The 17,156-nt window shown below is 31.0% G+C and overlaps 1 protein-coding gene across 1 annotated transcript in view; it reads right to left on the reverse strand.

Moving 5' to 3' along the window:
• GPHN (gephyrin) overlaps positions 1-17,156 on the reverse strand; it is a 709,158-nt gene that overhangs the window by 318,919 nt on the left and 373,083 nt on the right. Inside the window, 1 exon segment of the mRNA XM_079127200.1 lies at positions 5,156-5,250. Within this exon segment, the coding sequence (XP_078983326.1) occupies positions 5,156-5,250 (95 nt within the window).

Genomic DNA, 17,156 nt, shown 5'->3' on the forward strand with positions numbered 1-17,156 from the left:
ATTTTTAATATGCTGCTGAATTTGTTTTGCTATTATTTTATTAAGTCTTGCATCAATATTCATAAGGGATATTGGTCTGTAGTTTTCTTTTGGTTTCTGTCTTTGGTATCTATCAGACCAGTGATATGGTTTCATATAATGAATTAGGAAGTGTTACTTCCTCTTCGTTTTTTTTTTGTTGTTGTTGTTGTTGTTGGAAGGTTTTGGGAAGAACTGGTGTTTGTTCTTTTTTAAATACTCTGTAGTAATTACCACTGAAGCCAGGTGTGATGTTGCACACCTGCAATCCCACCCACTCTTGAGACTGAGACAGGAGGATGGCAAGTTTGAGGTAGTCTCAGCAATGTAGTGAGATCCTGTATAGAAATAAAAATTAAAAGGGCTGGGGATGCAGTTTAGTGGTAGAGTGATTCTGGGTTCCCAATACTGAGGAAAAAAAAAAAAAAGGATTTACTAATGAAGCCATCTGGTATATATCTATATACCAGATATACTTTGATCTACATATTTTATATGTAGAGAGGTTTCTGATTACTTATTTAATCTCCTTACTAGGAATAGATCTATTTAGACTATTTCTTTTTGATTCGATTTTGGTATGGTTATATTTCCAGAAACTTGTCCAATTCATTTAGGTTATTCAATTTGTTGGCATACAGTTTTTTTTTAACAGTCTTTTCTGTTTCTATGGAATCAGTAGTAATAACTCCATTTCATTCTCAATTTAAACAGTTTGAGTCATCTGTCTCTTTCTCTCTAGTCAATGTAGCTAATGGTTTGTCAGTTTTGTTGATCTTTGTGAAGAATCAACTTTTGGTTTAGTTGATTTTCTATATTATTTTTCTGTTTTCTATTTCATTTATTTTGGCTCTAATTTTTGTTATTTTCTTATTCTAGCTAGCTTTGCAATTAATTTGTTCTTTTAGTTTCTTAAGTTATAAAGATTTTTTTTGAGATCTTTAATTTTTTAATGTAAGTATTCATAGTTATAACAGCATTGCTTTTTCTGAATACAATAAGTTTCAGTATGTTATGTTTTTGTTTTAATTCACCTTTAAGTATTTTTTAACTTCTCTTATGATTTCCTTCGAAACCCATTGGTTAAGAATATTGTTTTGGCCTAACACTTGGTTTAACTTGACGAATATCCAATGTGCACCTGAGAAGGTAAATATTCTGTTGTTTAGATATTTTATGTAAGTGCATTAGTTCTATTGGTTTATTGTGTTGTTTAAATCCTGTATTTCCTTAGTTTATTTATTGGTAGTTGTCTCTCCATTATCAAATGTTAAGTACTAAATTCTTCAACTATCATTGTATAGCATTCCTTTAATTTTGTTAGGCTTTGCTTCATCTATTTGAATGGTCTATTATTAAATACATATATATTTATAAGTATCATAGGTTTCTAAGTATCATATTAGCATGCTATCTTGAAACTTTCAACAACATATATGCTTTGTCTCTTGTAAACTTTTTTGATTAAAGAGATTTAGGGTTTCATGTTCTAAAGGCTTCTATAAGCTGCCCTAGGGACACTAGCCTGCTATGGCACTACGGGGTTGGGAGATAGTAAGTCCTACACTAGGCTGAAAGTGACCAAAATTAACCAAAATTTGCCAGTCAAGACTTCCCCTGAAAGCTGCAAGCCTTTGAATAGATTCCTAAATTCCAAAATAGTTACATCAAAATATTTTGCAGCTTCAACTATTGTACAGGTGGACAGACTGCTGGTGTTCACTACTTTAACCATCTTTTTTTCCCTCCCTATTTTCTTTTATAGGCTAAGTATATTTGGTGTTCGAATGAAAAAAAAAAAGTAGAAATTCTTCATGATAATAGTACTGTTAATGTACATTATTTTAAGTGATCCATTTTGTTTTAACAGTAATTCCTAAGGAAATTTACATAGGAAAAATTATTTTAAACCAATGTTAGTAATGAAACTATTTTTACCTCCCCTCCACAAACAGAAAATGTATTTGTTGGAGTTTTTATATTTCATTTTCACTAGATAAAGCATAAAGACCAAATTGGGAATTACATCAGGTAACAGGATAAATTATGATAAAAATAGATTGGTCCTATTCTATTTCATGTATAAAAAAAACTAATTAAGAACCTCATGTAAATGAACCAAATATTTAAAACATAATTGAAAGATGAGTTTTGGGATTATAAAGGTAGATGTTTCTGTAAAATAAAACACTAGCACTCAGTTTTTCTTTTCATGATTTAGATATTTCTTATGACTTAGATAATATTTCAGTGAATTGACCTATATAAGACATCACAGCATATCTATAAGCTATGTGATGTCCCTGAAAAATTAAGTAGAGAGCAAAATTAAGTTAGTGAAAAAATTGAGAATAAAACCCAGGAGAAATCATACCTTAAAGTATAGCCACAGTGGTTGCTCTAGTATTATTAGTGAAGTTTAGAAAGAAAAAATATTTGAACTTTTTTTAAAAAAATGAGTGAGCTTAAATGACATACTCAGGGGGTTATATGCTGCTATTTTGCAGGAAGCATAATTACCTACTGGTACAGGAAGTGCTAGACCTAGTTAAACAACTTGCCTAAGGTCACACTTAAGGTTAGTAAATGCTAGGATATGAACTGAAGGATTTGATCTTAAGGCTAAAGTTGCTGCTCTTGTTGGGATCTTACGGTGTTGGCCAAGAAGTTAATAATAGCATCTCCTACTGATTGTGGACAGAATACAGAGTATTCTGCCTTACATGCAGAGTCACTACCTAACAACTCTGTGAATAATAGGAAGATTTGAGACTGAAGTCAAAACTTAAATAACAACCCTTTATGGCACTAAGTCCCAGCTGTGGAGCTGTAGTACTATGATGATGATGGTGTGAATACTTAAAAAAGTCCAGAGAAGATATTGATCTCTCTGGCTAGTGGAAGCTGAAAATTGATCCCTACTGTCTACAGAGCTGAGGTGAATAATCTTAGTTTTTTGTTTATTTTTTAAAAATCTTTTGTCCCTTTGTCTCAAATGTGTTCTGGTTGTACAGAAGAACATGATAGTAAAGTAAATTAATGCTCTGCAAGAAACGTGTTCTGCTCAGAATAATTGGGAATGAGGGTCCCTAGAAGTTGGTGTTTGTGGTAAATTCTTAAAGAAGAGAGAGTTAGAGAATATGGATATCTTAATTCTGTGTATGAACTAACTTAAGTCCTGGACACACCTGTGAGTTGAAAATATAGAGAACAAACTCAAAGAAGTATAGAAATACCTTGAAAACATATGTCACTCCTCAATTCTCTAATTCCTTTTGTTTATGTGCACAAAAGTATAAAAAAGTACAAAAAATTCAGGGACATATTTTACAGTTCCTTTTTTCATAGCTAATTTAGACCACCATCCCCATTCTAAAATTTTAAATCAGCAAAGAACAGAAAGAAAAGCCAGAAGAAGTGAAGGTGTGATGTATGTATGTATGTGTCTGTGTGTGTATGTGTATGTATACAGATATATTTAAAATACATATGTAGATTTAAATACATATTATTAAATATATATATGAATATGTATATAAATTTTCAAAACCTTCAGGAAAAAGATGATGGACTTATTCCAAAATACTTAGAAGTAGCTCCTGCTAATTAACTTTTCACTCACACAGAAGTGCAGTGCTTAGTAATTACGGGGCTATAGAAAACAGAGGAGGAACTAACCCAGAAAAGTCTTTTGATAAGAAAAAAAGGTGGTATTTCTATACCACATCAAGAAAGCTATCTTTCTGTTAAGGATTTACCTTAACAGTTGTAAAGAAAAATTTCTTCAGTTAAGCTGTTGAATCCTTAAGGTAAGGATCATGTCTTATTTTTCTTTCTATCTTTAGAATTCCTTGTGTTTATTATGGGACCTGGCAAGTAAGTATATTATTATGCCTACTGAATTAAAATGTTATTATAAAAATAATTAATAAGAGATGAAGTTTAATTATTTCTTGATTATATCCTTGTATAGCAGGAAGAGTTCTTTTTATGTTCCAAAATCTCTACTTAATTACATAGGAAAAAAGGGATCAAATATGACCCTGGATTATAGAGGAGTAGATAACATCAATAAGGATTTTTTTTTAAAGGTATAAAAGAATCACCTTGTGTTCTTTAAACTGGAGCATGGACTTTTACATTTAAAATATCTATGATGCTACTTTAACTCTTGATTTGTTCTTACTAAATTAAATGTTATATAGTACATGTGACAGTAAAGAGAATATAGTTATCAATGAACAATCTACATTCTCCTGCAGCAGATGACATTGATGGAATATAAACTTTAAATAACAGAAAAAACATTCTACATCACATTCCATACAATTAAATGGGTACATTTACCTTTACATCCATACTGCATACGGGATGTAAATGACTATAAATGATTATAAAATTCTGAGATTATAAAGTTGTTGTGTATTTTATGGTTGCTCTGAGATTAACTTTATTAATCAATGGTCATTAAATCAGATGATGAATAAACTGATAGTTCTATCTTAAATATACATTGTACTCAATTAGGAGATTTTAATCTAAGAGTTGCTAAAATAGTAACAACTAAGTCATCACATTGAGGATGGATGTCAACAAAGGTATAATTTTAAATATATTAATTTAATGTAATTACATATTATTAATATAATAATTTAAATATACCAAGTTTGCAAGAGATTATCAACATGAAATGAACTTTTCTTTCATGACTGTACATCAGTGTGTCTATTTATAAATCGGAATAAAAGTTCCTAACTTGTTCTCACAAGTTGTTTTAATGAACTTTGCTGTTTAATTATATTAAATTACTATTTAGTTAGTTAATGAATATCAATAGATTATTATAAACAAAATAAATAGCAACTTCACATCTTATTAAACTAACAACTTTCAGCAGTAATATAACATTCTATAAAGGTTTTAACATAATATGCAAAAGAACCCCTAAAAACAAAAACAAAACCCAGAACTTGAAGAAACTGGCCAAGATCTAGCTAGAAAACATACTAAGGCTTAAACCTGGAAAGAAGGGGTGACCTTAAGTGTTGTGACTGAAGTTTCTTACACTTATCAGTCTGTTGTACTGAATAGTGGACTGGAATTAACTTTCTTTGCAACATGTTGGTTACTTTCTTACCTAGAGAGCATGCCCAGAGGTGTAACATTAAGTGATCCCATCAGCATTGCCAGGGCCATCCCTGGCGCTTCCCGTTCTATTACTTCTTTTGTGGCCTGTAATTAAAGATTAAATAGCAGACTGAGTGAAATAAGCCAAAAAAGGAAGGCAGAGTAGTAAATTCACTAAGAGATAATTATAACCCAGTCTTTCTATAAATCATACTTTGTTTCCCCAAACATTTGTATTTTTCTTTTTTCAGGATCACTGAATAAAAGCTAAGGACCAAAAGAATCCGGATAACTTTTATAGTAGCAGTATTATCGGATTCCTTAGAGTTCAGTAGTATTTGACAGAAATCACATCTTGCTTGATAACCTGAATTCCAAAAATGATGCCTCAGATTTTTATAATAATTCAATAGATTTTTCACAGGGTAAAAAAGCTGGGCATTTTTCCCCCCTAGTACTCTTGAAATAATTGTCCATGAAAACCAGATATCATCTTATACCCCTCCTATCTCTATGATTTCATAACATGATTTAAAGGGACAAGAAGTCATCAAGTTAACTTTTTACCCATATGCAGGCTAGAAGAAAAACTCCATTTACTTTCTTTGATATCTTCAATATAAATTAACCATCTGATTTTTAAAAAAAGAATTAATGAAGTGATAGGCTGTATACATTAGGAAATTTAGGACAGTACATTTTTAGAATAAGGATAGTTAAACCTGGAACAAGCCAGTGAAGGAGAACGGAAAATTACATTTTCTAAGGATTTGTCAAAACAGGTATAAATGCACACCTGGGAGACATTCTAAGTTTGATGCCAGATCACTGCAATAAAGTGAAAGTCATCATAAAATCACACGAAGTTTTTGGTTTTCCAGTGCACATAAAAGTATGTTTACACTATCCTATAATCTATTAAGTGTGAATAGCCTTATGTCTAAAACAGCATATAATTTAAAATATTTTATTGCTACAAATGCTAATGATCATCTGAACATTTTGCTGGTGAGGGCCTTGCACTGATATTGATGGCTGCCGACTGATTAATAGATATAATAATAATGAAAAAATTTGGATTATTCCAAGAATTACCAAAGTGTGACACAGAGATATGAAGTGAATACATAATATTAGAAAAATGGGGCTAGTAGACTTGCTTGATGCAGAGTTGCCACAAGTCTTCAATTTGTAAAACATATAATTTATGAAGCACAATAAATTGAGGTTCCATAAAATGAAGCACAACTGTATGTTGTACTACAATGGTCAAGATCAGTTTAGGCTGAAGTAGCAGCCAAATACATAATCTAATCCTTTTCTAGTTTTGTGTAAGTGAAGCAATTTACAATAAATTGAAAGCACCAACAAAGGAATAAATGTTGCAAAATAAATAAGTGGAAAAGCAAACAAAATATAAAGTAAATTATGGAGGAATATAGAGAAAAGTTGATATCTTAAAATTCACTAGAAGTAGAGTGACAGTTCTAAATAAGACTAGCTCTGGTAAAACATTTTTCTCTGGGCAAAATTTCAGTTAAAATGCATCAAGTATGTATTAGATGCTAATTGGTGTCATAAACAAACTTTTAGAACCCACATAAATTATTACTTCATCCCTTAATATTATATAGAATACAGGACTACTAGAATTGACACAATCTACTGGTTTACTGAATCCCAGCATGTTCAGTATTTAACAACAGCAGAAATTTTAAAGGAAAACTAACAAAGGATGCTTCTTAATAAAACCCGCTTTAAATAGAAGGGGCCATCAGGCAACAGAAAAGGAAACCTTGTTATTATTTTTTTAATATAAGGCTTTTTTTTTTTTCAGTTGTAGATAGACACAATACCTTTATTTACTTTTTTATGTGTTGCTGAGGATCCAACCCAGTGTTTCACATGTGCCATGCAAGTGCTCTACCACTGAGCTACAGTCCCAGTTCAGAAACCTTAAATTTTTAAGTTTGAAAATGAGTTGCTACCATTTAAGTTTGTGTTGAACTAGTATTATCTAAATGTTGTATTAGTAATATCTAATATAATTTTGAGTCTTCCTGAGAAGGAGCACTATTTTTGTGTTATAAGATGCTTTATTAAGGTTTATAATTTCTTAGGAAACCTACAATCTTAGAGCCTTAAAAATCAAGCAAGAGGATTTTATTGAAAATAATATAAAAGGAACTCTCTGCATAGAGTAAATACTTCACTATCTGCTCAAAAATGTCCTTATATAAGCAACGGTTGACATTTGATAAGTTTGGAGTTTGCTATGGACCTCCCTCTTTCCACTCCCAGGGAAGATTCAGAATTTTAAGATCAGTCAAGATTTAAGATGTGGGGTCTAGTGTGAGGAAATTAGGTCACTGGAGGTACTGCTTTCAGAAGGGATTAATGCTGGTCTCCTGGAGTTGTTTCTTGAGAGAATTAGTTATGAAAAGACTAAGCCTGACTACTGGTTTTATGCCTTTTGATCTTGCCATCTGATTCCTTCTATGAATACCTGTTTCTGCTCCTCTCCTGTGTTCTGATGCAGTCAAGGGGGATTTCATCAGAAGCTGAACAGACAGGGTCATCCAATTTGGGGCTTTCAGCCTATAAAACTATGAACCATAAACTTTTCTTCATAAAGTATCCAACCTCAGGTATTTTGCTAAAACAACAGAGAAAAATGACTACAAAGAGCCACATAAAATGATGTACTCCCAGAGTAGCACAATAAAAATTGCAGCTCATTAATTTTTCTAGATCCTCTAAAATATACTATACTTTTTGGTGAGATCACTAGAGAGTGATCTGCATGGAATGTCTCACTTTATTTTTCATAGAATTATTTTATTGGACTTTGATTTTTTGATAGGCAATTGGATCTAGTAAAATGGCTCACTGAAATTCTTATTTACATTATGAATTACTTGAGGTCATTGTTCACGATGTTATACTATGATCCTCCTTAGAAAAACATACAGGTGAAATTTACTTTCAAGTGTCATAACTAGATATGGATGCTCTTCTGTGCTACTAGTTTATCTTTAAATTATGATGCTTGTGAATCAAGGTTACTCTGGTAAACAGAAAAATCTGTGGATATCTTTCAGTAGGCTTATTAAACAACCTAATTTCATTTTATTTTCACTTTTTCTATTTTCCACATTTATATTTAAAAAATTCTGTTGTGTTTATTTGGGTAAGCCATCTTAAATATTTGTCAGGGTATAAAAAACATATGGATGGATGGGTTGATGAATGTATGTATTCTTTACATAGAGTTCTTCATCTTTTTAAAAACGTGTTTCCAGGAGGACTGTTAATTTCGTCTTAAGATCTTCTAGAGAATTTGGGTCTATAGACACAGATATTATGTATTTTAGAACATAAAAGAAAAATACATATTGTAGTGATGCCATTGAAAGGCACTGGTGCTAATAGTGGTGACATGGTGGGAAAAACAGAATGTCAGATCCTCCACAGGACTAGAGACAATAGTGTATTCTTGCAAATAGTCTTCCTTACATCTGTAGCAACTATTTCTTTTCCAGAAAACATTAGAACATTTTGTTTCTATTTTTATTTTCTCTCTGTCTTAAGCTGTCTGGTGTAGTAGAAAGATCACCATCTGTGAAGGCAGACGCAGGTAATGTCCACGAGAGCAAGTGAATCTGCCACAGAATCTAGGGCCATGCCCAACACATAGTATGTACTCAATAACTGTTTGTTGAATAAGGAAATGAATCAACTAATGAACCTATCTAGATCTAAAACCTGGCTTTACTACTTAAGTGCTCTGTGAGCTAAAAGAAAATATATAACTTTTCTGAACTTTAGTGTACTTGTAATTAAAATATAGATATTAATAAAACATATCTACATCATTTAAGAGGGTCTGGAGAACTAAATTAAGTAAGTCACCTAGCATATAGTAGATATTTGATACACGTCAATCTTTCATATGTTTCTACTCTGCAATTCAACTTACCATCTCATAATTTTGATCGTATCAGAGAACAGGAGTAATATAAATATCCACAAACCACCTACAAACAGTTGTTGAGATCCAAAGATGAAGGCATAATAAATGGAGAGCTAAAACCTTAATATATGAGCATTGGTAATTGCTGGGCAGGAAGCAGAACACTGAAATAGTGCAATCTACATTAAGGAAAACCAGTCTAATGAGGTGGGTACCGGAAGACAGACAAGAAAGCCAGAGCAGAGTGCAAAGATCTATAAGCCTTAAATGGGGAGGCACAACCAGAAGAACAAGAAAATAAAACTTAATTTAGAATGAAACAAGAGAAAAATACCTATCTAAATACCTATTTTGTTAATACCTAATAAATATCTATTTTGTTAGAAAATCCAAACAGAAGAATGGTTTTAAAAACATAGCCTTATCTCTTTCAATCACATATATTAGTACATTATAAATAAGAGTTATCTGTGACAGTTAATGTGTAGATAACAAATATTCATTATCAATAGACTATTCATTATCAATGTGAAAGATGCTCTTAAAAGTTTAAAATTATTTTTTCTTAATTAGTTTTAAGTTCTATTTCTTATTTTCTTAATTATACAATATTGATTTTTAAAATTCAGGTATCAGTTTTTTGGAACAAGCAGTGTCCAAAATAGTGAGGTTTAGTTGGATTTGGCTGCTCTCTTTAAATGATACTTATCTTTAACCTCTAAATATTTTCTTAAGTCTGAAAGCTGCAAATGCACGGAAAAATCACATAATTGTGATCTTTTCCTTGATGCTCTGAAAATAACAAGTTAGATTCTTCAAAGAATGCTAAGTTGTAAAAATGGTGTCATAAACAATTTTATAGCTGAGAGATCTTGTTGATGTGATGCAAGTTCATTTTTTAACTTCAGGGGAAAAATTGACCTTAAAAGTTATTGCTAACACGCAATGATGCTTAAATATATATAAAACACACAACAGCTAAATCTAAATGTGTATACATTTCTTACATGCACAGTGATCCTTTGTGAAAACTCATTTAGTATAGTCCTTTACTTAATTATGTAAACATACTTTTATTAACATAGCAGAAGAATTTGTGATTTATATTTATATGTTTGCTACCCAGGTATGTAAATTTAATACAATTTCCTCCCAACAATTATTATAGTGATCTCTATTGATTAAATAAACAGCAAAGATTCTCTTTGAAATGCCAGCTAGTGACTACTAACAACTTTGTTACATTATCAAGGTGAGATATGCTTAGAGCAGTGGTTCTAAAACTTTGTATGCATCATAATCTTCTCAAGGTCTTGCTACAACACAAGTTTTTTGGCCCCACTCCCACATACTCTAATTCAAAATGTCAGACTGGTCCTCAAAATTTGCATTTCTAACACTTTGCCTGGTGATGTTTATGATGCTGATCTTAGGATCACACCGTGAAAGCCATACTGCTGAGGTAAGGAATAAAGTGAATAATGTATATTGCTTGGTCTAATCTTCATAGACACTCTATAAACATGAGAATCCTTTATCAGAGTCAAATATAGACCTAGCCAGAAAAAAATGAGGTGAAAACAGGCAGTTTAATGATGGTTATATTTCATTACTTCTTTCCATCAAGGCAAAAAAATTAATTTTACATTAAAAAAGACCATAATAAACTAACAATTCTGAGGCTGCTCATGCCAGTATCCTATGATACATTGAAGCTATCCTTAAAGTATTTTTTTTTCCTTGGGTCTACACAATGGATAAAATTTACATACATCATAAACTCCAGGAATGTTCAAGGAGTGAACATTCTATAAATGCTGTAAATCTCCTTTCTTTTCTCATTTAGGAGATAAACCAGAATAGAAGAAAGAACCACATTACTACAATACCAGTCTTGAAGCTACTTGAATTTAAACAATTGATTTGTAGATTATTTTTATATTAGTTTTAATCAATTTATATTCTCTTTTAACAAATCATACCACATTAGTGTATCATAACAATATGACTGAATGTTGAAAAACTTCTGCTAGAAAGAAAGAGAAGATACACCCATGAAATCAAGGTAATTTAAAATGATAAAATTTTTGTATGAGATTAAAATATTTGGCTTAACTTAAAAAAAAAAAAGTATCCCAAATTTACTTGGGAGATATAATCTTTTTGCTAATGTTCATCTTTTCTTTGGAGTTTTAGCGTTCTTAAATATTTATATCTTCTGCTCCTGGAAGAAGCAAAAAACTTTTTGTGTGGAGAAACTCGATTTTGTTTTTTAGTTCAAGTTGCACAATATATAAATAAGACTGTAATGAAAGGTCAAAGGAGATAATATAATTGTAGGGAGAAAGCAAGAAAGAGACCAGAAATTTGAATACTGTAGTCAATTTCATCTTATATGCCATTTGATGAACATATTCTATACAGTGAATAAAAGATGATGAGTTAAATCAATTGTTCTCAACATTCGTCTCAGTTCTTAAGGATCAACGAATCACTGTGTTAGGTAAACTTCTTGTGTTTAAAGGTAATTATCTATCTTTATAATTATAGCTTGGTCCTTAAAGCACACCAACTAATTTACTTAGTGCAATAAAACAACTTCAATGTTGGAGTAAAACCAGGTTGTCGGGCTTTCTGTGAAATAATACAGCTTTGTGTGATATGGTAAGGCTGATTAAAATATTTCCAAGTCTGTTTTCACTTTATGAAAAGTCTCACCTTATTTGCTAATGTTTAGATCCCATCCTTTTTTCAGTGACCAACTTGAAAACAGAGAAGTGAACATTCTTTTGCATTACAACAATTCCCTTTAAACATAGAGGTGTCTTTCATATTATTTTATTTCTTTATTTTATTAATTTGGTAATCAAATTATCAAACCAAAAGGCTGGGAACTCAGATGAGCAAATTGTTTTTTATAAGAGATTTTCATGAGACAATTTGTATTCATATTCTGCTTGTATAAATAGCATACCTTATATCTAAATTCAGGAAAAGGTGAAAAAATATTGATATTTCTATGAATTATTAGCATTTACATCATTCATTTTCCATATCATAAAAAACAGCAAAGCTGCCCTTAACAGTATGGTGTTGGCTATGTATGCCTTTTAATCTACATAGAAAAAATGAAAAAAATGTTACTCATTTCCTTAAAAGTTATATATAGGTATGGAAAAAATGTTTGGGACCTTTAATCTACAACAAGGTGGTTATAGTTAATAATACTATATTATATGCCTGCAATTTGCTAAGTGAGCAGATTTCAAATGTTCTCAACACACACCAAAAAGATAAATATGTGAGGAAATGACTATAGGTTAATCAGCTTAACTGTGGGAATCATTTCACAATGTGTGTGTGTGTGTGTGTGTGTGTGTGTGTGTGTGTGCGAGCGCGCGCACATGCTTGCGCACCTGTGTATAAAATCAAAACACATAGAAAAAAACAAAAACAAAAATACATAGTTCACCATAAATATGTGCCCTTTTCATTTGTTAATTATACCTCAAAAAAGCTGTGGTGAAAAAAGAAATAAAAGGTTGATACTATTCTGAATGTGATATGATGTGAAATGATGATGTGATAGTGAATATGATGTGATACTGTTCTGAAAAGCTACTGTCTGATTGGTGAACTGATTAATATATGACCTACCCTTTTTTGCTCTAGGCACTGTGGGGTTTTCTTTTGTTTTGTAATGTGGTTGTAACATTTACTGTAAGTGGCAACACAATGGCTGCCCTAAAAAAATCTATACATTGGATTCTCATTATTTTAATGATCACATAATTACTTGGTTTACTTAAAGCAATGCAAATTTCTCATGTTCATTATAACTTCAAGTTGTGCTTAAACATGTTAATTTAGAAGAAAAGAAAGTCCTTCCTTTAGCTTATAAATACTGTTTGCAGATGGCTTATTGCCAAATGATTTTACAAAATCTAAAACTTTGGTCTTCTGCCCTGAGATGTGGTATATCTAACTGTTGGTCTTTTAAAAGAAATCATCCACACTGAAAAGAGGTAATTATTGCATCTGAAGTTTCCTTTCTGCAAAACTGTATATTAATCAAAATAGGCCCATATGATAAAGTGACAGGAATATTAAATAGATGAGGTAAAGGAAGTGGCATGAGCAGAACTGCTTAGAAGGGAGAAAAATTAAAATATATAATATCTCAAATATAATATTTATTATTATTATTATAAGGTGTTGCATTTTGTCATCTCATACCAGCCTCAGTAGTTTTAAAATTGGGGTCAAGTAACCAAAAGAAAATGGTTACAGTACTTTTTAGAAGCAAGAAAAATGGGCACAGCACTTCTTATCACTTTGAGATAAGCTGAACAAAATAGAAATTCCAATAATGAGGCAAGAGAAAGAAGTATACACATACATATTTGGAGGCTACGACATATTGTAAATTGAATTAAATAACTTGTTTTCTAACAAGTTTTCTCATGGAAAGATTGATTTTAATTCTACTAACCTCTCACTTTGTGATTGGACTTTTTGTTCCTCATTTGTAATTTAATTATTTAATAGTCCATCGTTATTCACATATTATATGACTATCAGTTTTTGTACTTATGTCTCCTGAATTTTTTTCTCAGTTCTGTTTGTAGAAAGAGGGTAACGATATTTGCTACCTCTCTAATAAGTTGAAAGTATTAACACAATAAAGCATTTTTGGTTAACTAAATGTCATAACATTCATGATGCTAGTATGATAACATCACATAAACTTACAATACACTAAAACATTTATTTCTCATTTTCGCTCTATTGGGGAGCTAAATATGAACACTATTATTCAGCTACATAATTTAGTAATAAAAGAAATATTGACATTAGAAGCTTTTACTTTCAGTGTCTCTCTTTAAATATACATGTAGAATTCTTTATTCAAGTAGCTAACATTTCTATTTTGCTCAATACAGAGGTTATGTAATTTATTACTTCTCTCTCTACATGGTGAACAAATAGACAAACTAATAAATTATTTGACTAATACAAAGTCACAGTGTAAATCAACAAAAAATTCTAGAAGGGAATTCAGGCCTATAGACTCCAATTCTTACTTTAATCTGTTAATCTAATATTTTATGCTTTAAGTTTATAAAGCACCACACTCTATTCAGACATAGGAAAGATAATTGTATTTGGTTTAGATGTGTTAGAATACATAAGGACCTTAGTATCTTTCTTAATACATAGCTCAACAATTACTGGGCACAACTATTTGTACTGACACAGATCTAAAGTCACCTCTGTTGTAGAGACTGGTGTTATAAACTGGGGTTAAACCAATTATGAAAACTGATTAATTGTATCAGAAACACTACAGAATAGAAGCTATACAGTTTCTGAGATTATGTAGTTAATTTGAAGATATCTGAAGAATGTATCATGTCAGCAATAACCTTGAAAATTTAATAAAGATTTATGAAAAAGTAGCAATTTTAGAAACAACTGACAGGAACATAGCCCTGGGCATTACTACAAAACCTCTAAATAGGAAGACTGGGAAAAGAATGTGAGAAGCTTAGAAATATCTTGTGAAGAATAACAGCTTTTACGTTAAGCCCAATGGAAAACAGCAATGTAATTACGTACTTGAGTAGAGATGAAAATATATAATCAAGTGTCCATAAGTACTTGTGGTTAAGTAGTTCAAATCAGTAAGCCAAATAAATTCATATCAATTTTTTTTTTTTTCAGGGCTGAACACTGAATTAAGGGCCTTGTGTGTGCTTGGCAAGCACTCTGTCACTGAGCTATATCTCCAATCTCAAGTTTATATCAATTTTTAAATTCTTGTAACAACTATGGACTAAAAGTTACAGCTGTGAAAAAAATAGCAGGCTGGGGGTTTTTTTGTTCCCCTGTGAGGGTGGAAATAAGACTTAAGATACCTTTAAATGGGGGAAACTCAAAGATGCAATGTCCCACTCAGTTCATCAGTGCTCTGCTGCTCACACTAAAGATTATTTATTAACTAAACTAGACCTGTTAGATGAACAACAATCTTTTACCTTTATTTGGGATAGAAATAACAAGGGACTCAAAAATAATCAGAGGCCTAATTTTTAAAAACTTCAAAGAAGAGGAGCACTTAAACTTTGTCACTGAAGAAGGCAAAATACAGAAATGCAAATATAAAAAAAATCTTAAGAAATAAGTTCTTATATATACTCTAATTCAAAAGCTGAAAGGAAAATTTTATCCATAATGAGGATTTACCAAGGAAACAATTTTAAGTGTGTGTGTGTGTGTTATAATATTGATCTGCAACCTCAGAATCAGGAATTTAATCTCTATTATAGGACATCCAGACTATAATGCTTAGAATAAGAATAAGGCAGTTCACTCTTCAAAGAAGGCCTATCTAGTCTTCTAATTGAAACTAGTCTTCTAACTGAGAAATGAAAACAGAGCCCATTCTTGAACAGAACAAATTATATCTCAGAAATGGAGGATAAGGTGTATGGATTGGGTTCTTTAGATGAAACTGAAAAACTGAAAACTGAAAAGTGACTTTATTAGAGCAGAAGACAGGGTGGGAGTAAAGAGGAAGAAACTGGTTGCCCCTATTGGCATTAAACAAATTCTACTTCCTTGTCAGAAAGGATAGAAATAACTATTTCTACTGATAGAGACACACACACAAACACATTTAGACATTTATGGTCACTGATGAGGCTATTCATTTATAACTTTTCTTCCTACTATATGCTTAGACTCATTTTTAATATTTAATATTTAATCCACCTAAAGCTTAATTTTGTTATATAATCAACTATGTCCACTAAAATGGATAGTCACTTTTTTCAATACCTTTTATTAAACAATCCTCCTTTTTCCCAATGATTTGAAATGTCAGATTTACAAATGTTAAATTCTAATATTACATATAGGTATGTTAATGAAATACCATTTGGTTGCATTTATCTACTAGTTCAATTCCTTGAACTGTATTAAAATTTTAATCACTGTGCCTGTACCTTTTCACATCTGATAGAATGAAGCCCTCTCATGGTTTTACTATAAACCCCCCCACCAAAAAAATCCCTAGTTATTTTTATAAATTTGCTCTTTTAAATGACATTTAGGATTACCTTTCTACATTCTTCTCTTCCAAAAACTAGGAATTGTACTAAATTGATCAATAAATTTAAGGCACACAATTTCAAAAGGGTATTTGTGTCTAAGAACATTATGTTACCCTAATCATTCAAGTTATATTGTGTTCATCTAAAAGTTTTATTGAGTTCTGGTAAGTTTCTTAAGTTTAGTCTTAGGTATTGTGAAGTTTCCTTTTTTCTTACTATTGTAAATGAGTTCCATTGTATTTTCTAGTGGGCTACTACTAATTTAAGTAATATTACTATGTGACTTGTTATAAAATAAAATATAGCCACCTTGCTGAACTCATTTTGATTCCAATGCTTTTTCAATGAACTCTTGGGTTTTGTCCTAGGAAATCTTATATATAAATACAGTCTGGTTTCTTCTTTTTTAATATATATATTTTTAGTTGTAGGTAGACAAAATATCTTTATTTTATTTTTATGTGGTCCTGAGGATTGAACCCAGGGCCTCACGAGTTTTAGGCAAGTGCTCTCTCACTGAGCTACAACCCCAGTCTCTGGTTTCTTCTTTCTAACATTCAAATGTCTTCTTTCTTATTAACATATTGTGGATGGACGAACTTTCTAGAACAATTAAATAATGGTGATAGTAACTATCTCTTATTTCTAACTTTAATAAGAATTCATCTCATCTAGTGCTTCAGCTTTATTATATTTGTTGGTTTTTGTGATTAACAATTTTTATTCTTTACAATTTAAAAAAAATTCTAATTCACCATGTTTTTCCAAGAAAAATATACTGAAATTTATACCTTTTTGGCTTACATCAAGATGATCATATTGTTTTTATGACTTACCTAGTAATGATATAAATGGAATTATATTACTGTCCTTGAATTCTTAAAATATACTTGGAAAATTATATGTACTTAAAAAACATGTTG

This window comes from Sciurus vulgaris (assembly GCF_902686455.1).
Source record: "Sciurus vulgaris genome assembly, chromosome: 2".
Lineage (NCBI taxonomy): Eukaryota > Metazoa > Chordata > Mammalia > Rodentia > Sciuridae > Sciurus > Sciurus vulgaris.